The sequence below is a fragment of the Camelus dromedarius genome, chromosome 32 (genome assembly GCF_036321535.1).
Source record: "Camelus dromedarius isolate mCamDro1 chromosome 32, mCamDro1.pat, whole genome shotgun sequence".
NCBI lineage: Eukaryota > Metazoa > Chordata > Mammalia > Artiodactyla > Camelidae > Camelus > Camelus dromedarius.
In genome coordinates this window covers 5,838,510-5,862,897 of record NC_087467.1, presented here as the reverse complement: position 1 = coordinate 5,862,897, position 24,388 = coordinate 5,838,510, and the positions used below count along the sequence as shown (strand labels likewise).

Genomic DNA, 24,388 nt, shown 5'->3' with positions numbered 1-24,388 from the left:
AGTAGCCAAAAGATAGAAACAACCCCATGTCTATCATGTGATGAATTGATAAATAAAATGCTTTAAATAGGTGTACCTTTCTGTATGTATGTTTTACTTCAATAAAATAGTTTAGAGTTTATGAAGAAGTAGTCTGCTACATTGAATGCTGCAGAGCCGTTACGTAAAACAGGGACTACAAAATGTCCATTGGATTTAGCATCATGAGGGGCATTAGTGAATGTGGTGATTTCAATTTTAGTCAAGTGGTAGGAGATGAAAGCCAGATTGGAAAAAAAAAAAAAAAAGAGAGAGAGAAATGGTTTGATTAAGGAAAGGAAAGAACTTCTTAAGGGCTCTTAGTTATCTAGCAAACAGGAAAAGATTGAAAGTTCTAGAGTGGACAGTCAATACTGAAAGGTTCCTACGAAGCACAAATGGAGTGATCACCCTAGTCTAAGAGAAGGACCACTTCCTTCAACATGAAAGGAGGAAATGATGGGTGCTGAAAGACTTGTAGACTTGACAAAGTGAAGACAATTTCTCTTTAATGACCTCCTTTCTCTGAAGTGGGAAGCAAGGCTATCTGTTTAGGATAATTTGTGAGAAAGGAAAATGAGGACAACAGGAGAGCTGATTAGAGAAATCCAGTAGCTCTGTCGGAAGATGTTTAGCTCCCACTTAAGTTTAGTGACTAGGAATCTATATTAGACCTCCTCTTTGTTTGTTTGCTTGTTTCTTTGATTTTGTCCTATTTACAGTAAGTGTCCCAACTGTAATTCACAGAAAAGGCAGACATTTGGATTTCTGCAGTATTGTGATTTTGCCAGATTTAGAGGAGGGGACAAAAAGACAGAGGATGTGTTTTTAAGAGTATTGTTAAAAGAGTGTTTGGAATGCTGGACCATGAAATTTAAATTTAATAAGAGATAAAAGGGTTAGGAAGAAAGTATGCCATTAATGGACCCACCTGGACAGAGATTTTAGCTGTCTTGCTCACCACGTTATTCCCAGTTCTTAGAACAATGATTGTTTGAATTAATGATCTGTTGAGACCAATAGGCAGAGATAGTGGGAATAGTTGAAAAAACAAGCCTTAGGGTAAGATGTGGGCATGAGGAAGTAGTGGGATATTTGAATTACTGAATTCAGAAGAGATATTATTTTAATTGGTCACAAGTTCCAGGATATAAAGAGAAAGGCTTGCTGAGAAAGTCTTAACCTGAGAGATCAAAGAACTAAGTCAGAGTGTTGGCTGGCGTTCACTCCTGTAATGTTGACATGAGCAGGGATGATGGTAACAGCTGAATTGAAGGAGAAGACTGAATCAAGGGTTAACATCATCAGTGATTCAGAGTGAATGGGTAAATAGATGATTTAGATAAGAGAGGTTGAGGATGGTAGAGCAGATGACAAGATCTTCAGAGCAATAAGAGTTTAATGAGAGACTGGGAGAATAATAATAAAAAGCAAAAAGTGGAAGCAATGATGATCCCAGTTACTACACCTTGACCCTGACATGCGAAAGGTATGTTGAGTATAAACAGTTCTCCCTGAGAAGGATGTAGGGGAAGCACTGACCTCAAGAAAGAGCCAGGTTAAAACAGGAGATGTAAGAAGTACTCTAAGAAGAGTACAAAAAATACAGCTGAATATATCATAAAGCAAAAGCTCCAGAAGCAATGGGGACATGGAAAGAGTCGGGGGGAAAAGAAAGTAATACTATATAACATAATAGGGATAGTAATACTTTGCTAATTTATGACGGATTGGAGTAGAGAATACCCTTTGCGCATTGACTGATTGAAAAAAATGTAATGAGAGACATAGCTGATTTAGTCTCAGAAGACCTTGGACCTAACCTAAGTGCTCTTCAATAGGGGATTGGTTAAATAAATTAGAGTGCATCCAGGAGACAAAGTAATCTGAAATCATTAAAAAATAATGTTATAAATCATTAATCAATGTTATAAATCATTAAAAATAATGTTATAAAAAATTGAGGAAAGTATTCCCAATATATTAATTGAAAAATTAATTTGCATAGTCCATGTGTATACTGTCCTTTTTCATAAGCGGAGAACAAGAAGTATGGATGAGTAATGCTTTCATAATGTTTGAAATATATTGTAATTTTTTTAAAAGATCCAAAGATCAAAAAAGCCGCCTGTGGAGGAAGGAGCTAAAACTTAAGCCATGGGACCAGTCATTTTCTTCAACAAATATTTAGCACCTACCTTGCGTCAGATACCATTCTTGGCACTGGAGATATTAGCGTAAACAAAGTAATGACCCTACTCTCATAACTATTGAAAGACAAAACCAAAAAAATAAGACCTGAGAGAATAGCAAGGGATTCAACCCATGCACTGTCCCAGAGGTAGGAATCGAGCGTAACAGCAGGGGTTAGGTCTGAGCAGTTGGGTTGATGGAGAGGAGTGGAATTTGGGGGGAAAAAAATAAGTAAGAGTTCTGTTTTGGGTAGTTTGAAGTGTCTATCACACATCCAGTGGACATATCAGACAACAGTTGGGTGTAAGAGTCTGGAACTCTACAGCAAGGTTGACATTGGAGCTATACATTTAGGAGTCATTGATAAATGATGTTATTAAAAGTTGTGAGAATGAATGGAATCATCTAAGACTTCAGGGTCAAGAATTAAGCCCTGGGTCATTCCATCATTTGAAAGGTAAGAGAAGATGAAGTTAATCAGAAGAGGTCTACTGAAATCACCAAGGATGGAAACAAGAGTGGGAGGGGAAAGCTCCTGCATCATGTTTAGGTCTTCATCCAGTGCAGCTGATGGAATGGACCATGAAATCGATTCATTTCCCAGCCTTGTGCCAATATTCTCAGACAGCGTGTCAGACTGTCCCTTTCTTGAGTTGATGGCATTGAGCCAAGTCAAGTCTTCAGAGGCTACATCCTCCCCATGGATGTCTTAAGTTTCTTACTAGCTCAGAGGCAGACAAAACTGGGAAGAGAGCTCTGGGAGGACAGAATTAATGCTAGTACAGCCAAGTTCAAATTGAGTCCTGGATGGGACTGGCAGAAGAGACCAAATAAGCCTTCTGCTTATCACTGCTCCATAATGAAGCTGTTAAAGTCAACCTGTGTGCTTAGGTAACTCAGGAGTACTGGCTCTGTGCAGTGCAGAGACAAGAAAGGCCAACATAGTTTATGCCTCTAGCTAAAATATAGTCTTAGTTTTTCAAGGGATGGTATTTTATGAATTTAAATAAGTTGTATAGTCCTTTAAATTATTTGAATACCAAATATCCCCATCAGGGTCAGGCCAAGTTAATCAACTTTTATAGCCTTCTGTCACATGTCACCCCAGCTGACTAAGGCCCACTGCTCACAGAGCACAATTTGATAAACACACTGCTCTTTGCTGGTATTTAGTACAAAATGCCATGGGAATTCATTTTTTATTTTGCTTGATTGCATATATAATTCTTCTGTAAAATTGGGTGATTTCTCAAGCTTTGGTTTTTAAAATAATCTTTGCTATTTTGTTGCTTTTCATCTGCCAAATTATTTGATCTTTCCTTATAGCAAAAGAACTGTTAAAACATTTACTGAACAAAATTAGCTATGAGGTACCACTGATATCTGAGTCCCTGGCTACCACACACTTTCTGATTCTTCTGCCACAGTGTAATCCATGATTGAAGGTGACTTCAAGAGAAGTGGAGTTTTTTATGGTAACAGGAGAACCATGGAGATAAGCATTTGTACTTTAGGGTAGATTAAATTGTTGGTGAAAAGTTAGACCAGTTGAATAGGAGTATGGATGTGTTCACACTGAGTTACAACTAATCATACTATATTTTTAAAATAAAATCTAGTTGGAAACAGCAACCATTTTCTTCTTTTACTTTTATGCTAGTTACACATCTTATTTATCTTGATGGAAAGATCAAAGATATACTAGTCTAGGAAGTCAAGGGGCCTGGGCTAAAAACCACTTTGCTCTGCCACTCAGTTGTTGTGTGACTCCCAGCAGTTCACTTCTAGCTCTCTGGGCCTCAGCTTCTTCATTGGTAAAATAAGAGAATTATCCAAAATTCTGTCTAAGACCCATTCCTCAGTGGGTGTGGCCATTACTGGTGTTCGCCAGGATCCAGTTCTCCTCCCTTCTGGAGCATGACTGGTTCTGGCCAGTCAGATGTAAGGAGAAGTGTTATGTTGCATCCATGCTGTGGAAAACCTTTGTACAGTTCTTCAGTCTGTCTTCCCTGCCAAGACAACAGAGAAGCTCACAGGCTCTGGGAGATGCTGTCATAAGACAGTAGCGCTGCAATCTGCCAAGACCTACTTTGAGCACATGGCATAAGCACAAGATATCTTTGAGTTGTGTTAAGCCATTGGAAAAATTTTTTAATTGAAGTATAGTCAATTTACAATGTGTCAATTTCTGGTGTACAGCATAATGTTTCAGTCATTCATGTATATACATAAATTTGTTTTCATATTCTTTTTCTTTATAGGTTACTACAAGACATTGACTATAGTTCCCTGTGCTATACAGAAGAAACTTGTTGTTTATCTATTTTGTATATACTAGTTAATATTGCAAACTTCAAACTTGCAGTCTATCCCTTCCCACCTCCTTCCCCCGCCCCCAGTAACCATAAGATTGTTTACTATGTCTGTGAGTCTATTTCTGTTTTGTAGATAAGTTCATTAGAGTAAGCCATTGGAATTTGGAGGTGAATTTGTTACTGCTGCATAGCCTAACTTATCCTGACTAATATAGTACATCTAACTTTCTGTGGTGCTGTGAGTCACTCTTCCCGTATTATAAAGATATTTTTACTATACTGTACGTGAATAAAAGTACTATAAAGAAGTCTGAAGCCCACAACATTATTTCAAATTATCTAATAATTATCAAATCAGTCTTTAAGCACAAAGTCTTATTGTTACTCTGGATTTCAACTTGCATCACTGAAAGACTGATTTCTGATACACTGCCTGACCCCCAGTTATTCTGGTTCTGCTTTTTAGTAGAGAGGAAGGCTGGTTTAATGTCTTCATTTACAATACCTCTCCCCATGTTGTATAGAGCAAAATTTTGAAATTGTATAGAAAAATATAGGCTTTCCATTGTTTCTGATTTTTTTTTAATTTAATGGTCTACATGGAGAGATGAGCATTACTGCAAGGTTTGCCACGTGCTCCCAGAAAAGTTCAAACAAAGCCTATTCCTTCTGTCTTACTTATAAACGAACTTTCTCGGAAAGCAGTTACCTGGTGCGCTGGCTTACCCCTTAAACAAAGATGTTTCGGTTGAACACAGAAACCATTGTTTTGAATGACAGAGACAACTGTATTGGAATATTGGCTTGGTGCTATGAGAGTAAAAACTGTAAATAATTTTCTGCTAAAAAGGATTTCAATTTACAAGTTTTTATGCCATACTAAAAACATGACATTTCCATGCCTGAGATGGTAATCTGGTCTTACCTGGGACGTAAGGGCCAGGTCAGCTACACAACTTACAAGACCAGTGCAACATGAAAATCCGTTATTCAAAAGATAGGATGAAATAAATGCAGTTCAAGGTACTAAAATTACAAAACACTTTCCTTTAAGAAGAAGAAATTTATAAGACAATGGGTGATACATGAATAATATCATAACCCTATAGATAGCAAAAATATATTTTATGTCATAATTTTATATAATACAATAAATAATAATGCTTTATTAATGTGGTAACTTGGTTGATCGTAAGATTTTTCTGGTTCACGTTTCTTCAAATTCATTTATTATATCATCAAAGTTTATTCTTTTAGCAACTTTATTTTAAGTGATATAATTAAAAGATTAGTTGCTCTTGGCAAACGAAAGATCACACATAAATTTTGGTAATTTTTAATTTTGAGAAAGAACTTTCTGCTGTTGCAACTGACACTGGAACTGTTAAGAATATTTTACAGGCTGTGAAACATTTGGATAGATTTCTGATAAATTATTTCAAAATATAAATTTTAGTATATCTAGAGCGATGATTCTTATGGAACAACTTTACTAAAATGATTTAACTCTTCATACACATTAGTCTTATGTATGTATATAAACTTAAATTTGTACAAAGCCATTTCAGTGCTTTCTCTGGCGTGTCCTGTAACTTGTAGAGGTCATGCAGGAAACCAAAAGTCACTTAATGATTTGCAGATATTTCAAAATGCCTGTTATGCTTTCTATTACTATATCTTCAATTACAAAGAAAAATTAACTTTAAAATTGTATTCCTCATTGATTCATTTGAAGTTGCATATGAAAACAGTGTTCTTTTCCATCAAATGCAACAGTCTTTTTATTTATTCTCTTATTTTTATTTTTTTTAATTGAGGTATAGTCAGTTTACAATGTTGTGTCCATTTCTGGTGTTGTGTCCAATTCTTCAGTCGTACATACATACATGAACATACATATACTCATTTTCATGTTCTTTTTCACCGTGAGCTACTACAAGATACTGAATATATTTCCCTGTGCTAACAATCTTTTTATTTAATTTCTACTTCTCAGCCTGTGCATATTTGCTTTGCAATGCTGCAGTTTTTAAAAGCAGAGATTTAAACTCTTTGAAGAATTCTAGCATCTCTTTGATAGCTTTATTGCAATGTCCATGTGTATGCTTTTCTTTTGGAATAATGTACTGATGTTTATTGCCTAAACACTAGCGTTCTTATCCCAGTGCTCAGGCCAGAGAGCTAATATTTTTGCATTGGGGCTGAGCTCTGGGAAGATAAGTAAGCCAGCCTCCCACAACTGCCGCCACCACCACTGCTGCTTCTGCCACCATCACCATCACGAATGTGGGGCCCTGCACCACCCCAGACTGCTTGTGGCGTGTGTGTACACACTAGGCAGGCCAGCCAGCTGTTTGGCATCCACACTGCCCATTGCCCACCGTGCCTGAGGGCCTGAGCCCACACATCCATGACCAGCGTTATCTCCTCCTGCGCCTTTGTCCCAGACTTGATTTCTAACGCGCAAGGTCAAGGGTACGATCACTAGGAATTTCAAGACAGCAACAATAGAGCATCAAACCAAACGCAGGACCCCGTGCAACTACGCAGCCCACGCGTGCCCTGCTTGAGGCTTCACGTCATGTCAGTAGAAGTTACTTGACCCCCTGGATGAATGAATGTGGAGGCAGACGTATTTATGTCTTTGGCTTTCGCCCTGGAAATATGAACAGTGGGGCCTGGATGAGGGTGTCATTGACCATAGTTAGTTTCTCGGCCTCTAAACTACTCCAAGCTTACACTTTGATAAAAATACTGGACATTGAGGCAGTCCTTCTTTAGAGGGAACTCATCACATTCAGATGAGGGTTCTTTTTCCCAAGATTCTAGAGAAAGTAGGAGTTTTTGAGTACTTATCACATGTTAATTTATACCAAACCATTGCTTTAATCCTGACAGGAGTTCTGTTGGTCCCTTACACATGACAAACTGAACTGAGAGACTGAGTAACTTTCCCAAGATCACACAGCTTGCAAACGATGAGAGATTTAAATCAAGTCTGTCTCACTGCGAAGACTTGAGAGGTAGTTTTAGTGCCCTGTGTAGGAGCCCTGGAAGCAAACGGCCTGGGTTCAAATCCTCACTCCGCCGTGTGACAACTTCGCGTTAGACGGGTTACCTCCCCGAGCCTTGGCTTCCTCACGTGTATCACGGGCATCGGAGGGGTTACCTACCCCGTGGGGTTGAGTGGAGGGTCCAATGAGGGAGAAAGACCTGTAAAGCATTGAGAACAGCCTGACACTTAGGAAGCCTGCAATAAATGTTACTACTCATTTTATTACTGCTATCATGATTATGTTGCCCACTCCACAGTCTCTCCTCACAGGTTAGAAAAGAATGTTAGTAGTCAGCAGAAGAGAAGAGCTTACAGACAGACAGACGGACAGCAGGGCCCCTCTGGTGTCTGCCGTCCCTGAAGTTCCCCTAGAAGGATGACCCTCTTATGTGATGTGATCTGGGATCTGATTCTTGCCCAGGGCAGCCCATCTCTGTGGGCTTTTTGGATTCTAAGGTTCTACTGGTCTGACCACTTTCTGTCTGCGTTGCATGTGTTACAGGTATGAAACATCGCTGTTGGATTTGGTTCAATCTCTGAGTCCAAAGACTGCTCTCAAACCTCGGTCCCATCCCTCCAGAGAAGCGGGGTCCTGGAATCACAGCACTTGCCGGTGCAGTCCTCTGAAATCGACCTGGAACAAGCCCAGGGCAGGCAGGACCCCTGAAGACCTGGAGGAGAACCAAATTCTGGAAGATATCTTTTTCATTTGACACTGAAGTACACGCTGCAGAATGTCCGTCAGAAATGAGTGGGTGTTTTTATATACTGATCTAGGATTTTAAATTATTTGACTGCAATGTAATCGTGTCTCTCCTTTCACAGGGGCCTGTCTCACTACCACCCTGTTTAGTATCGAATATAGAAACCATTCTAACAACCCAGGGTGTTTCTGATCAGACCAGTCAGTAGGTAACAGCACATTAAGGGGGATGGTGTGGAGGGCAGTATCTTTTCTATGCCAAGCAGAATGGAGAAAATGACCATAGGACGCTTTCTGCCTGGCAGGGGCCATGGCATACTCAGCCTCACCTCAGAACTGTTTCCTTCTCAGTATTTTGCTGGAAAGGATTGGCTCTGTTTTCTACACAAGGGAAGCCATTCCACTGAAAGAGCCCTCTGATCTAAGCATAGCCCCGTGTCACACAGGCCGTCTCAGAGACAGCCCCTTTTACCTCTCACCCGGTTTCCCTACCACCTACCTCATTCTGAGTGTACTCTTTTAATTCTGAAGTTGGAGTCAGTGCCCTTCCTTCCCAGGCAACGCTGAGGACCACTTGTGAGTCAGTCTCAGTAGTCATCAGCCTGGCACACCCCATAATGCAAAGGGCTCAATGATCTAGAAGGAGAGAGGGAGGGGACCCATCCATTTGGAGGGACCCACTCAACCCTTGGAAACCAGCCTTAAAATTACACAAGAGAGTGCTGCCCTATGGAGGGACAAGCCTGAAATGCTTTTCCTGCTGCCCGCCATTTCCCAGGGTAAATAAGAGCAATCTCTCAGTACTTTTCCCTGACCCAGTGTCTGCTTATTACCCGGCTGAACTCGTGTGGGAGATGCCACTAGAGGGCAGGTGGCATCAGCTGGCCTCCCCTCCCACTCTGTGGGTTGGCCAGGCCTTGCCTGTGCTCTGCTCAAAGCCACCATCCCATGGCCCCAGAGAACCATCTCCACTTCCCAGATTATGTTCCACCACCCCAAGCAGGGTCTCCCCCGCTCTCCCACTGGGCCTCGCGGCGAAGGCTTGTGGAAGAAGTACCCTTGAAATCTCGTTTTCTCTCTGCTCTGCTATTCCGCAAAGCTCTTGAGATGGGTCCTTCAGCTTCAGTGGGCTCTAGTGGCCTCTCAAGCCGATGGGCAGTGTGACGAGCCCAGGAGAGCCAGTGAGTTTAAACTTCCCAGTCATTAGAAGCAAGGGGGAGATGTGTATTACTTTCATGACTTTATTTGATGCAGAGAGCTGCTTTTTTTTCTCTCTCCCTTTCACCAACCCCTGGCTCGAACTGAAACCAGGGCTGTCAGTCATTATTGGTAGCCAAGGTCAGACCATCGCAGGGTGGGCTGCACTTCATCAGGCTGCTTCCCTGAAGTCTTTATCAAAACTAGATTGTTTCAGCCTACAAACACTTCTGAGCAGCTTCCTCGTCTGGATAGATCCAAATCTCATTGTCTCTTCAGGCTGAAGCCCTGTCACCTCCACCCAACCTTCCTTCTCTTGGGTCTTCTTTGTTCTTTGGAGGAGAGAATATAGCTTCCCGATGCCTTATTCTTAATCTGAGCTGAATGTAAGATCAGGACGAACTAGTTGCCATCGTTCAGTTGAAAAGTTCAAAATCATTGCAGATTACAATTTCCTTTTAAAGTTCACCCCTATAGGAGTCACTGAATCAGTTTCATCCCATTTCAGAAGCCTTTGGAAAATAGAGCTTTCTTTGGTCTGGAAAAAAATGGGTGGAAACAAACTGAGACCCCTTGACTATTTCCTGAGCCAAAGTTAGTTTTCCAGAACCATCCTTTCCTTGGCCCATGTGTCGTGACCTCCTTAAATACACCCAGCTGCCTTGGGTCATCCATAACAGACATACTCCCATTCTGGACACCAGCATCCTTACTGCTCTCTGGAGTAAGAGGAGGCCAGAAGGACCCAGAAAGGGGTTGTAATTTCTTCAAGAAGCTTGTTTGCCTTTAGAAGAATCAACAGGATCTAAACTAGAGGCTTTGGGGGAGGGGAAGTCCCACAGGATGGAGTTTAAGTGCCTCTTGGCCTCTCCTGAGTGAGCAATTTGGAAGAGCAAAGATGAATTTTCAGCAGAGCATCAGTCAACCTCTTTTTCATGTGCCAAGTTCCCCCTATGAGTCACCTTTCTCTATCCTGTAGGCATTTCCTGGGGGTCAGAGCTATAGGATGTGAGTTTGTGTCTAGTGTAATGTCTTCATTGTGAATTGAACAGGATATGTTAACATTTTAATTTGTGTCTCACTTTGAGAAGTTGTAGAGCCTCAAGGCTCTTGTAGAGCCTGGAGGCTTAACCTAATTGCGGACTAACCTACCAGGGAGAGGGTCTGGCACACATAGGAATCTTCCTTTCCTTCCCGTTAGGCACTCCTATCCGTGACTGGCAGGGATGCGCGCACCCCGTCTCCAGCCATTTCCCCAAAGCGAGACTGGGCACATACTGGGGGTGCTGCCAACAGCGTACCACCTTGCCCGCCCGGCTTCCCACCATTCTGTGCAAGGAAAGCCAACGAATGTTTGCCAAATGGGAAAGGACAAAGTGCCCATTGCAGCTCTTTAAGTAGGGCCCTCAGTGCTTGATTTTAAAAAAGTTAATCAAGGAAGAGTTTCACTGACAGTCATCCTTCTAGGAGGCATTCTCGTGTTTATCCAGACCTGACCTCCATGGTTGGGACTTACCTCGGGCACCCCAAATGTCATGGGGAAGGAGGGGCTCTCTCCTGCTCCAGAGCCACCCCCTTCACTTGGCACTGCTTCCGGCACCATTGTTCATACAAGAGATTTGCTGGTCAGAGACTCTGGGGATGGGGGCAGGCTTAAAGGGGCAGAGCTGCAGGAAGTCTGCATCACGGGGGAGGTCGAGGCTATGGCAGATTCCCCCAGCTCACGCTTTATCCCCTCGTCAGTGTGTTATTTTTAATGTGGGCAGATGTTTGTATCCATGTGAGGCTGTATGGTAATGAGTTACCTTTATGGCTATCTTCCCCATGTGCTCTTGCTGTTGAACTGTTCCGTGAACATCCCTCATCAGATCAGTGGAGCATAGCTTGAAAGCACCAGCAGATCCTGGGGTTATCAAAATGTTATTTCTCCAAGTACTTGTTAAAACAACAGGAGCTTGTGGTCCATTGAAAGAAAGGAAACAGTTTGCCACATCCTGTAGGTTTTCCGGGCTGACTCCAGCTCACTCCCGTCCCATGAACACCAAGCCTCCTCTAGGCTGTGCAGTTACCAGAATGGAAGTTTCAGTCTCTGCGCATTCCTGAGTCCCTCCTACCTGCCTGTTCCCAAAGCTGCTCAGCAAAGAAATATCTCGGCACTTTGACACGGGAAAAACAGTCCTGCCTAGTTGGCTTTAGGTGCTGGGAGGATGTTGGTGAGGCCTTGAGGGCCTGAAATGTCCAGTTCTGAGATCACACCTGTGGATGCAACCAAAACAGCCAGAGACCCTATCCTGCCCACTGCTCCCCCAGCCAGCCTGGCACCCACCCCTGAACAAGGCGGTTTTGCAGCTGCTGCCCCCTAGAGGCAGAGGTGGCAAGAGCAAAATCATCACTCAGCTGGCTCCCAAGCTGAAAATGAACTAAGTCAAGGTTTGCCTCGATGAGATTACCCTTGAATCTAGGAACAGAGCTAGAGATGAGTAGGGTGAGAGTGACACCCCGGTCCTCAGAGGAAGAATGACCTGGTAGCTAGAGTGCCAGATTCGTAAATCAGTAACGTTACCCAGTTTCTCAGAGTTGCTGTTCGAGGTGGGTTGTTCCTGAGCCCCTCCGGTTCCATTGTTCCCTTCAGGAGTGGACCCTTCTCCTCTCTCAGGCTTCAGAGCTCTTCCGCCTCCCTGTCCGCCTCCCACACACACCTAGGAAATGCTCGGGGCCTTTTCTGCCTCCACTCCTCCTCCCCGCCACCTTCCAGGGCACACTGTTGCTGGATCGGCCCGCAGAGCCATGTGGTCCATCACTTTCACTTTACAGATAAAGGAAGTTCAGAGATCAGTGAGCGCTCCCATCCCGTCCAGGCCAGGTCTTGCTCCCAAGCTGGTACCCTCCCCACTGCAGTACATCGTCACCTTCCTTGCCCTGGTGTTCAAAGATGAACATTTTTAAGAATCTCAACTAGGACTGAACATTCCACCACCATCTCTTAGAAGTGAGCTCTCACAGACCACTTGGGCCAAGGTGAGCAAAACCGTAGCACGTCCATTTACAGGGGGTTTTTAGGTCCATAACCCTCAAAGAGTGAGTGCACCGTCTGGAACAGAGGTGCAGAGGCCATGGGAAGACTGTCTACAGAAACCTCCCTGGAAGCAGAGAACTCTCTCCAGGTAGCATGATGGATGTCACTGTCTTCTCTAAATAATAAAGACTGTTATAGCCCTAGTTAAGACTTCTTCCAAAAAGACCGTGGCCAAAATGGGGTGAGCCCCACCTTCGCTTGGGTGGAGGGGGTGGTAGGTGTACTAGTAAAATCAGTAGGAATGACCTGTATCATATGCTGCCAGCGGGGCAACCAGCTGCTTGTCCACGATCTGCCAAAACCTGAGGCTTGTCTTCATCAGTGCTCCTGGCCAGTTGAGTGCCTCCCCTGGGCCCAGCATTGTGGTAGATGTTAGTCAGAAGTGCTAACAAGCCACAGAACTGAGGAGACCTTGCACCAATCTCAGTTACGCTGCTTCCTGGCGGAATAATCTTAGGCAATATATTAACCACACCGAACCTAAGTTTCTTAATCTGTAAAATGGGGATGGTAATGCATCCCTCTTAGGATGGCCATAAGGGCGAAATTCAATGAGATAATGTACGTGAAGGGCCTAGGAGGAGTAATCTGACACAACGTGTTCCGCTCATGGTCACCTTCATTCCTATCATTTATTTCTCAGTGAACTTGCAGACTAGATAGAAGACGAAGCTTCATACGTTAAAGTTGTTAACAATAATAAAACAAGAGCCATGACAGTACATTTCCTGGTGACTGGTAGGAAGCTGTAAACCCTATGGTTTCAGATAGCAAATTGCTGGGCTGAGTTACCTTAGGATTTGTGGAAGGAGGAGGAGAAAAAGAAGGACAGATTTGACCCAGGCTTTGGAAGAGGATCTAAGATAGATGGAGAGTGGGGAGAGACTTGGGGATGAGACGTTGAGCATTCATTGGCAAAAAAAAAATACTCAAGATGTGTTTTGAAAGAATGGTGAGGTCACGGCTAACAGGTGAGATACTGGAAAAGAAGGCATGGACATAAGCAGAGAAAAATATGCTGGGCCCAAATTGTAAAGGATGTTCAATGTCAGGCAATGGAATTTCATCCTTCAGTGACAAAAAGCCATAAACTATTTTGGAATTACTTGCTTAGAAATATTTACCATGTAGGAGTGTCAGGCTCTCTTAGAAGGAAACTGACATCTCCTGAGTGCCTACTAAGTGTTAAGCAAGGTCTGTAGATGCCTTATTTAATCCACACAGCAACCCTAGAACGTAGGTGGTGGTAACCCCATGTTACAGGTAGGGAAACCCATCTTGGAGAGATTGGGTGCTGTGCTTCAGCCACTGAGTGGTGCAGCCCGTCAGTGGCCTGGGAGACCACAGCTGCGTTCTTCCTACCGTACGAGTCTTCCTCTCGCCCAGGCAGGTGGCACTTTAGGCAGAGACACCCATTGTTATGAAGTTAATGCCACCGGCCAGGGGAGATGTTGGGAGATTGTCACCCACCACCCACAGGACTGGACAGAAGGGTGTGGATTCGATACACTGCTACCAACAGGCGTCCTAATTCCTGCCCCCAAGTCTGGACCTTGTGATGACCCCCACGAGAGGAGAGTTGGGGGCTGCAGATCAGACACCCTAGGATCCACATCACATGCTCGGGACTGAGTGGGAAAGAGAGACCTCAAAGGTAGCACTTAGATGCACCTTGCTCAGCTGAGAATGGGCACCAAAGGAAGGCAGATTGCCACGTGGTGAAAAGATAAATAACAGGGCATCCAAGAGGGAGTGATGAGCAAGGGCTGGGGAAAGAAGTCAGAAATCATGGAAACACTAGGCAGGGGAGTGGATAAGGTGCTGAACCCCAGCAGTGGCAAGGGCAGGAGTGAAGGGAGGGATCTGAAAGGAAAGTAAGAAGTGTCCGTGAACCCTCGTACCCTGCTGGTGACGATGTAGAATGGTACACCTGCCTTGGAGAACAGTCTGGCAGTACCTCAAAAAGCTAAACATAAAATTACCTTATGACCAGCAATTTCACTCCTAGGTATAAACCCAAGAGAAATAAAAACATGTCCACACAAAACTTTTTGCATAGACAGTCATAGCAGCCTTATTCATCATAACCAAAAGGAGAAACCACCCAAATGTCTATCAGCTGATTAATGGACAAAATAAATGCGGTATACAGACACAATGGAATATTATTTGGCAGCAAAAAGGAGTGAAGTACATTCTCCAGCATTAATGATCCTTGAAGGCATTCTGCTAAGTGAAAGAAGCCAGTCACAAAGACCACAGAGTGTGATTTCATTTGTATGAAATGTCCAGACAGGCAAATCTGCAGGGACAGAAAGTCTATTAGTGGTTGCCGAGGGCAAGGGGGAACAGGGGTAATGGAGAGTGACTGCTAAAAGAGTGTGGGGTTTCTCTTTGGGGTGATGAAAATGTTCTGAAAGTTGATTGCGGTGATGGTTGCATAACTGCGAATATACTAAAAACCACTGAACTGGACCCCTTAGATTGGTACATTGTACAGTTTGAGAATTAGATCTCATAAAGCTATTACAAAAAATGAAGTGTCCGTGGGGGTTGGTTGCTGGCTGGCCAAGGGGTGCTGGAAAGTCAAAAGCAAAAACTCTGACTCTAAACAGGGCTTGGGTGGAAGGGGAAGGTGAGTCCAAGACCGCTCATCTTAGAAATGTGCCTGTGGAAGGAAGGAGAGACCAGGATGGTGGATGGGAGAGAAAGCTGGGGCTAGCTGCAGGGCACTCTTCCAAGTCAGTGTCCCCCTCTTGACTAAAGCCCCTCAATTCCCAGCTGGTCCCCACTGGTGTTACCAATAATCCAGAAGCAATTTTCATTATTTCAGAAAGACTAATGGAAAGCTTGCACGTCTGTGGAGAAAAGCCACACAGGCCAACTGTCGTGTCACTTCTTTATGTTGAACTGGAATGACTACGTCAAGCTGTGACAGCCTCGGCTCTTGTGGGGGGTCATCTCTGATTCGTTGGCACAGCTACATGCCCAGCACATTCATCTGTGTTTTAAAATGGGCAGATAACTCTCTACATGCATTTCAGTAAGAAGATTGTTCCCCACTGTGGGATGCATGGGGGTGTCATCAAAAGAGCCATTTGGAGGTGTAAAAACTGGGGACTGCTCTTAACAAGCAAAGGAGAGAACAAAGCTACGGATAGGAAGCAACTGAGACGGGGGACAAAAATAACGTCATTGCAGGGTGATGATGCGGGAGTGACAGGTGAGCCAGGAAGGAAGGATGGAAACCAGATGCTGTACCGGGAAGGGAGGGATAAATACAGAACATCAGGCATGTGCCAGTGGGTACCAGGAAAACACCAAAAACTCCCGAAGGACTTACTGTGCGCCAGACCCGAGGCTGATCCCTGTGTGTCTTATTCAATCCTTATGAATTTCATACTTTAAAAAAGTCATTTCATTATGTGGGGTTTTCTCATAAGTGACCTCAAATCCTTTATGGACTGAGGCTAGGTGCAGATCTGTGAACACCTAAAATTTGAGGGTGATGTCTTTGGCACCAATGATGAAAATGAGGCTTAACAAGACTTAACCAAGGTCATCGGCTAGTAAGGAATCGAATTCAAACTTGGAAATTGGGGGGTGGGAGGGTCATTTTTCACTTCTGCTCTCCTTCCTCCAATCTCCAAGTCGTACCAAGTCCCCCAGCTTCTCAGCCTGCCCACTTCTCCCTCTCTTCGCTATTGCCTCACTGGTACAACGCTCTCTTCATTGGTCTTCCTGCTGGGTGGCCTGGATTCGTCCTTGAATACGTGACTTCACGTCTGCCTCACTCTCATCTTTAAATGGAGATCCCCAAAGACCTTGTCTCAAGGGGTTATTGTTAAATGACCCAGTGCATGGAGAGTGCTCAGCAGAGAACAAGGCAGCACTCAGCAAGGGCGACCTGATACCACTGTTATCCAGGAAGCTCCCGGGGTCCTCGTCATGTCACACCCTGCTTAGCGTGTTAGTTTCCTATTGCCCTTACAAGAGAGCTGGACTTCTGAGCGTCATGCACAAGGCTCTTCGTTATTTGACCCACTGCGGTCCGTAGACCTCCAGCCCCTTTTCCCACTCTTTCTTTCCCTTGACTTCCCTGCTCCAACCACTGTGAACGTCCCTTAGTTCCTGAAGGCGCTGAAATGTGTTTCCTGACTTTCTTCTGATCTCTTCTAGGCCTTTGTACATCCTTAATGACAGTACTCACCGCGCTAGATTGCCCATGTATCTGATTCCTCCTCTGGACTCTAGGCCCCAGGATGGCCAGACTAAGATGTCAGTCTTATCACTCACTCCCCAGAACTTAGCATGGTCCCTGACACATTGGAGGCTCTCAGTTTTATCAGATAGATGAATAGATAAGGTGCAGGGGAGGACGGGAGGCAGAGAAGGAAGAAACAAAATAAATCTGTGTTTCCAAAGTCTAGCACACTTTGCACTAATCAGGCTGCTGGCAGCTCTCCCACGAGGGAGAGGGGACTAGGGCACAGTGGGGCTTCGGACGCCTCCACGACATCCCCACACTGACTAGCATTTTCTTTCCAAAACAAATCTGAGATTGTAACTTCCCTTTTAAAATCCAAAGAACTCTGCAGTGCTCACAGGGCAAGGAGCACACCCCTGAGGCGGACATCCAGGCTCTGACCCCACCTCCCCTCCCCTCCCCTCCCTCCGTTCTCCGCTCTTCTCACCACTCACAGCCTCTGGCCGGCTCCCAAAGACCCACTGCTCTTCCCCGCCTGGGTGACTTTTCCAGGCCCTTCCCTTTGGGGTGTATCTTTCCAGACCCAGCTCCGCTGTCACTGCTGCCATGGAATGCTGACCTCGCCCTGGAAACCAGCCCAGAGGAAACCCAGAATGATGAGGCCAACATGTCCTGAAAGCAGGGCAGGCAGGCTGTCCCGTGGAGCCAGAGGGGGAGCTATGAGAGGGGGCTGCTTGGAAGAGGAGGAACCAGAAGGTCCAGGAGCAAAGAGCAGGGTTGAGTCAGTGAGAAGGAGGAGAGGCGACTGGCTGGAAGACCAGGCCGGGTGTGATGTCTGGACAGGGCGTCCCCCACCACCTCCTCCGCAGCCCACAGCTGGCAGCACCAGCACCCAGACCGTGGCCCCCGGCCTGACCACTGTCCAGCAGTTGTAAACTCTGCTTTTCCCTCCCTATGTCCTCCTCGTCCCCACACTTCAGCTGCTGAGCTGAGGGCGCCGGAGGAAGGGGAAGTTGGCTCTCCGGCCTCTTGCTGCGTCCGGTTGAGATAGGATGGACTCCAGCCCCAGCGTGTGGGCTTCTCCTCGCGGCTGACAGTGATTTAGGCATGTAGGATTTATATAACACCAAGGCTCGGTAAACTGTGTAAATTTGCTCTGTTTTCCAGGGACAGTTATTTATGGAGGGGCATTTTTAACTCAAGTGCAGAAGTATTAAATCATTATAATAAATTCATGCTATTCAGACTTTCTTACATTGTAATAAATTTTTTCTCAACATGAATGAGGAGCTCCATGCTTCCTCTAATACACCATTATGTATTTCTTCTCAAAATGACACAGCTTACTATATCAACTTGGAGAATAATAGGAGATTTACTGTGTTGGAGAAAAAAAAGGAAAAGTTGAGTAGCAGTGAGTCTGAGAAGGGACTTGGGAGCGTGACCCCCAAGCAGAACTTCTCCCAGCCTCTCTGCTTGCTTCTTACCCGACGGGAGGGGCAGCGCGTGCAACCGAAATCTTCCAGCTGAGCCTTTGAACAGAGAAATGCGGCCAGGGACTCCAGTGGCCTTCTGGCCTGGCCTGGCCTGGCTAGGGGCAGGTGTTGGAGGGGAGCTCCATCAGAAATGAAAACTCTCTCTCCCCACAATGTGAAATCCTTTCCAAAAGCATCAGTCTGGGCAGAGAGCTGAACTGTGGACAGTCTCAGCACCTGTTTCTCACCTCACTCCTCACCTGGGTGCTCACCGGGACCAGAGGATTCATAGCTCTCATCAGATTCTCAAAGGAATCTGTATTCCAAAAAATTTGGGAACCACTGGTCTTCAGGAAACTCTGAAGCATCTTTGGACTGTACACTGTGTACTAGACAAAGTCCATTGGCATGGTTCCCGGCCTCCAGCCACACACAGAAACTGTCGAGCTGCAATTAGCGCCTAGAGGTTGGTGCAGCCAGAGGCCTGAGCAGCAGCCCCTGGGAGGGGGACTTCAATCAGAATCTCCCAGAAGATAAGATACTGTTGCTATGCAAAAGCAGAGAAGGAAGGAAGGGTGCTCCAAGCAGAGGACAGTGTGTCAAAGACACGGAGACAGGGACCCCAAGTGAGTGAGCTCATGGACAGTCGTGAATGCCAAGCGTGGTGTTTAAACCAGAGGAGCAGCAGGGCCCAGCAGGAGGAGACCTGCTTAGATGCCAGTACTCAGCAACAGTTTCCAGTCTACCTAGTGCTCCGTCAGAGGCTGAAGTTCAAGTTCTTGCTCTGCCACTGTAGCTGCGTGACATTGCACAATTCCCTTCACCAGTGCAAGCTCCGTGCCTCTTTCTGCAACATGTAGACAGTGCACACGTGCACACCTGACTCTCAGTCTTTGTCGGGGTACAGCGAAAGGATGCTCAGACATCTGCTGGGTAAACAACTTCGAAGCACTTTATCCACATCAGGTGCTTTCATCATTTATCTGAAGGCTGCCAAGGGCAGCGGGCCCCTCTGAAGCATGGAAAACTGGGATTCCATGACAGCCAGGCAGGCTAGGCCGGCCAGCTCCCTACCATCAACACCTCAGGCAGTGCTCCCAGCCCCATTCTTGCACACCTGCCCCAGTTTCAGAATGCTGTTTACCTCCATCTCTTCCACCAGCCTGGGCTGCCTTCCTGAGAGTTGGGACTGTGCCCTCATCACCCCATGCCCTGTGCAGAGTCCTGGCTACCTCCGCCTCAACAGCCCTGAGTCTCCAGACCCCAGCCCTGAGGACAGTCTGGAGGAGACAGTCAAGAGCTGTCCCAGAGTGGGGACTCTGGAGTGGTGGTCTGCCTGCCTCCAGGGGGCGCCGGTGGGCTGCTCACTGCCCTTCCCCTCCACCCATCTCCACTCGCCACCTCTAGTATTTTCAATTCTGTCCCTTCTCTCTTCAGAACTGACAATGATGTTGTTTCCTTGTTTTGCCAGTCAGGCTGCTCCTGGGGATGGGGGTGGAACAGGAACCAGGATAGGGTAGCATTTTCTCAATGGTATGTAGGTAGGAACCACGGGGGTCCCATCATGCTGCCCATGACACCCACTCCTCATGTTCACATTGAGGGGTTTCTCCTTTCAGATTCCCAGGATGTTTCCTGGGGGGAGGAGGCCAGAGTGGGTGTGGAGGGGGGACTGGTCCCTGCAGTGCCCAGTCCAAACGGCTGGCAGCTCTCCCCAGGCTGACCCAGCTAATGCTCAAACTGGCCACATTTTTTTCCCCATTTTATTTTGAAGTCAGACTTACAGAAAAGTTTTGAAAATAATACAAAGAATTCCTGTCTTTGTTAGTCCCCAAGTGTTAACATAGTGTTAACATTTTAACTCATTATCTTTATCATTCACCCTTCCTCACACACCGGAATCAGGAAACGAACATTAACAGAGGGCTATTACCTTGTCTACAGACCATATTTAAATTTTGCCCAATTTCCTTTTTAACTTTTCTTTTTAAGTTTCCTTTCCTCAAATATCCTTTTTAACAAAAGAAAAATAAAATCTAGCCCAGGACCCAATCTACTGTCATATGTTGCATTTCATTGTCATGTCTCTTTAGATGAGAACAAACCACTGATGTTGCAGGATGTTCCCCAGTTTGGGTTTGTTTGTTTCCTTGTGACTAAATTCAGCTGTGCGTTTTCAGCGAGAATGAGTGACGCTGTATCCTTCTCAGTATCATTCCAGGAGGCCCGTGATGGCTAGGTCTTTCTTTCCAGGTGATTTTAACTTTGATCACAAGGTTAAGGTCATGTCTGCCAGTTTCTCCACTGTAAAATTACTACCTTCCCCCGTGTAATTTATAAGATTCTTATGTATGTGTTGGGAGAGGGGTTACTTGAAACTATGTAAATACTGTTTCTCATCTACCTCTGACCCTCGAGTTTGAGCATCCATTGAGGACGATTTGGAACATTTCATGTAAATCCTCAGTCTTCTGTGTTCCCACTGCTCTTTGACCAGCCAGTGCTAGGAGACAGGCTGGCAAAGGAGACAATTCTTGTCCTCAGGGCCTTCGGCTCAGGAGGGAGCTACATACTCAGAGCCACGCAGAACAGTGTGAACTAGGGCCCGGTGACGTGGTCCCCGCTCTGAGGGCAGCAGGAGGTCAGAAAGTAGGTGCTCAGTTTGACCTGGAGCCCCTGGAGCAGAGGGACCCTGGACTAAGGGCAGGAGAATCGGAGTGGTCAGAAACTTGGCGTAACAGGGGAATCTGTGTCCATAAACCCTCTGGGACTGCCCCAGTAGGACCCTCATCCCAGGAGGGCCCCTGTCATCCCAGGGGCTCCCTGGGGACTGGGAGGGAGTCCCAGGCTTTCTTCTGATCTCTGTCGGAGTTGGGGCAGAGAGGCCTTGATAAGAGTGTGTGGGCCTGAGGTCCTTCACTAGGGGATCTTGGGAGGCATTCCCCCCACCTGGCACGCCTTCTACTTCATTCAGCAAACATTGAGCACCAGCTGGCTACGGGACATTGAGTTCAGTGCTGAAAGCACACAATGCTCCCAAGTAGTCCTTGATTAAAGGGGATACCTTGAGCCCAGAGGCCTCTTCAGGTCACCCTACCCTCAGCAAGAGTCTTCTGCTCCGTCAAGAGCAGAATAAAGTGGTGAGTAAACACCGCTGCGTTCGCGCCTCCAGGTGACTCTCGTCTGGAGAGGCAGGCTGAGGGCATTCACAGCGTTCCTCCTCGGCCCTCCCTCTTCTCCTTCCCGACACTTAGCAGGGAGCTGGGCCAAATCCATGAGACCCAGGAAACCTCACTTTGCAAAGGAGGCAACTGAAGCCCAGAGGTAGGAACCTTTCCAGGCCAGTCCTGTCTCCACTCTCCTGTCCTGTGGTTAGGCTGTGTGTCTCTGTCTGAGGATGGAAATAGTAAGAGGCTTCCGAGTGAAGACTTTTTACGCATGTGCTTTGGAAGTGATTGCAAGCCTGGACCCGGCCATTGGGGGCCGGGGCTCAAGCCCCAGCTCTGCCAAACCATGTGACTTTCAGTGCATCACTTAAGCCCGTCTGTGAAAAGGAGTCCAGGGTTGTTGGAAAGGGTAACTGGGATGGTGTTGAAGTAGCCAGGACACTGATCAGTAATGGATTCTTTTTAAACAAGGCCCTGTGTCTCCCCGGCACATCCCCCATCTACCTGAATCATCTTGCAGGTCTTCAAAAGGTCCAGGGTCCTTTGTTCCTCCAGCCTCCCCTCCCTCGGGGTCTGTTTAACCCCTGCTCACCCTTCAACAACAGGCCCAAGTGTCTCCTCCTCCCCAGCCTGGGCTACTGGCCCTCCCTCCGCAGTGCTCCGCCGGCCCCCTGCACCTCCACCACGCCCCGCTGCAGCTGTCTTGTTTGTCAGGGCACCTCATACGAGGGGTCGGGGCAGCTGATTTTGAAGTTGGGATCCACTAGTTACTTGCAGTGTGGTTTGGGGCCAGCTACTTACCTTCCCCAATCCTCTGATTGTTCATCTGACAGCACCCTGCAGGATGACTCCCGGGATCAGAGAGCACCCCCGGAGCACACCGGGTCTTGTGCCCGGACGGTGGCGACGTGCCTACGTCTTCATCACCCACGCGCAGCCTGTGTCTCCATGCTGGCACTCGGTAGGCGCACTCTTAATATTGGTTAAGCAGGTGAGGGGACAAAGACACTCCCATCCCAAAGTAATTTTCATTTAAAAAATGCAGAACTAATTGAGGCCCAAGTCTGACCCAAAGAAAAAGCCCTCATGGTGGGATCCGAGGTCCTGAGCAGGACTGGCGTGCAGTGGGGCAGGTGCATGGGGTCTGCCCAGGGGCCCTCTTCCCAGGGCTGCCTGTGCGGAGTGAAAATGCCTCACAGCAGCCTTTCTTCTGAGCCTCTCTGTGGACCCCATGGGGCCCCGGGAGGGGCTTGGAAGGGAGACGGACTGACAGCAGCTGGGTGCACAGACTTCCTGCCACCACAGTGCCCACGGCTCCCAGGGCTGGGCCGCACGAGGAGGGCGGGAGAGAGGGGCCACGGCAAAGATGATTCGTGTGGAGACTCTGGGACAAGAGGAAGCTTCACGCCTCAATGAGTGGAGTATGGGGCCTTCACAAATGGTTAAAATTTCCCCTTGACTTTGAGTGATGGAGAACCGGTTTGCTTTGCTCTGAACAACGTGCTTGAGGCTTTCTGCAGCGTTCAGCATCCTGGGGAAAACAGCTGACCCAGCTCAGAAGGGTCCTGAACTTCAGGTAGCTGCAGAAAGTGTTAATAAATATTACATTTATTTCCATTTAATTTCCTCTCCTTGTTAATAATACAATGTAATGGGTCTTTGGGTTTTTTCTGTCTCCCTCCATGTGCTCCCTCTGTCCCAACCACCAGCAAGTGCCATCAGGCAGGGGGAGTCACCGTCAGTCACCTGTACTCACTCACCTTTGAGATCCCTGGGCCCAGCCCAGATAATCAGGGCGAGGAGGGAGGAAAAAGGGCCAGTACTTAAGTCAGTACTGGTGATGCCATTTCTTAAAGGTAAAATTGATATTATTGAGGAAAGAAAGTGAGAAGGAGGGAAGGGAGATGGGAGACACAAGAGAAGGGTTGGAGGGGAGTGACTGTGCGGAGAATTTACAACCAAGAGAGACAAGATGAAGAGAGAAATATCCCTGCTTTGCAGACAGACCTGGGCTGGAACCCTGAGTCTGGGTCATCTCTGCAGGGACTTAACCTCTCTGAGCCTGTTTCCCCATCTGTCGAACAGGGATGGTAACACCCACCTGAGAGAGTTAGGTGAGATTATAATTAAGCAGCTCTTAATGGTGTCTAGCTCAGGGCAAGGACTCTGGTAATGATCGCGCCACCGCCCCTCAAAGGGAAGAGCCCAGCTGGTAAGAGTGGACTGGAAGGGCCCCGACTTCTCGATTCAGCCAGGGGGTGGTCCTGAGCAGCCCCAGCCTGGATTCATCTCCTGGGAATCCCACAGGCCAGCTACGGGAGCCGGGGACGTCACTGCCTGGCTCTGGGTCTCCACACCGAGCCTGAGGATGACAGCTGCGTTCCTCACACCAACACCCCCACACCTACAAGCTGAAGACAGGGGAAAACATGACAGCTGATAACACGGCTGCCCCCGGAGAGAGGAAAGGGCGGCTGGATTCAGGGATGGGAGTGCTTTTCATTATATACCTTTTCGTACTTTTTGAATTTTGAAATATATGCACACGTTACCTATTCCAAAAATTAGATAACATTTTTTAAGCGCAAAGACCAAACTAATGTGCAGCCTGAGGCCATGTGAACCCACAGAGGATGGCTGCAGACAACAGCCCCAGGCCTGTCGGGGACGCTCTCGGGAAAAAGAAAGGACACGGAGAGAGGAAGGGGCAGAGGAGCATCAGTGAACTGAGGTCCCCAGGCAGGAGTGTGAGCAGTGACAGGTGTGAGCACCTCGACGTGACAGGCATTCTCTGGGAGCGTCACGGGCTGGCTGGGCTTCAGAGGAAATGACTCAGTGGTCTGGTGTCCAAGCTTGCTCCTGCTGGGACGTGAATTGTCAATGGAATGGAACTAAAGGAAGGGAAGGAGGGGGCGATCAGAGCCTGAGCTCCTCATTCTGAGTATCTGTACTATTGAGGGATTTACAGCTCAGAGGATCCCT

At 46.6% G+C, this 24,388-nt stretch overlaps 1 protein-coding gene across 4 annotated transcripts in view; it reads left to right on the top strand.

Moving 5' to 3' along the window:
* The window catches only part of KIAA1328 (KIAA1328 ortholog), a 171,373-nt gene extending 153,368 nt beyond the window's left edge, over nucleotides 1-18,005 (top strand). For 3 of the 4 annotated variants that reach the window (XM_031438937.2, XM_031438939.2, XM_064481495.1), the window contains one exon: nucleotides 8,084-13,365. In XM_031438937.2, the coding sequence (XP_031294797.1) occupies nucleotides 8,084-8,294 (211 nt within the window). In that variant the 3' untranslated portion in view covers nucleotides 8,295-13,365. Of the gene's footprint in view, nucleotides 1-8,083; nucleotides 13,366-15,390 lie in introns of those variants that run through there. The other variant, XM_064481494.1, reaches the window with a different exon arrangement.
* The last annotated feature ends 6,383 nt before the right edge of the window (nucleotides 18,006-24,388 follow it).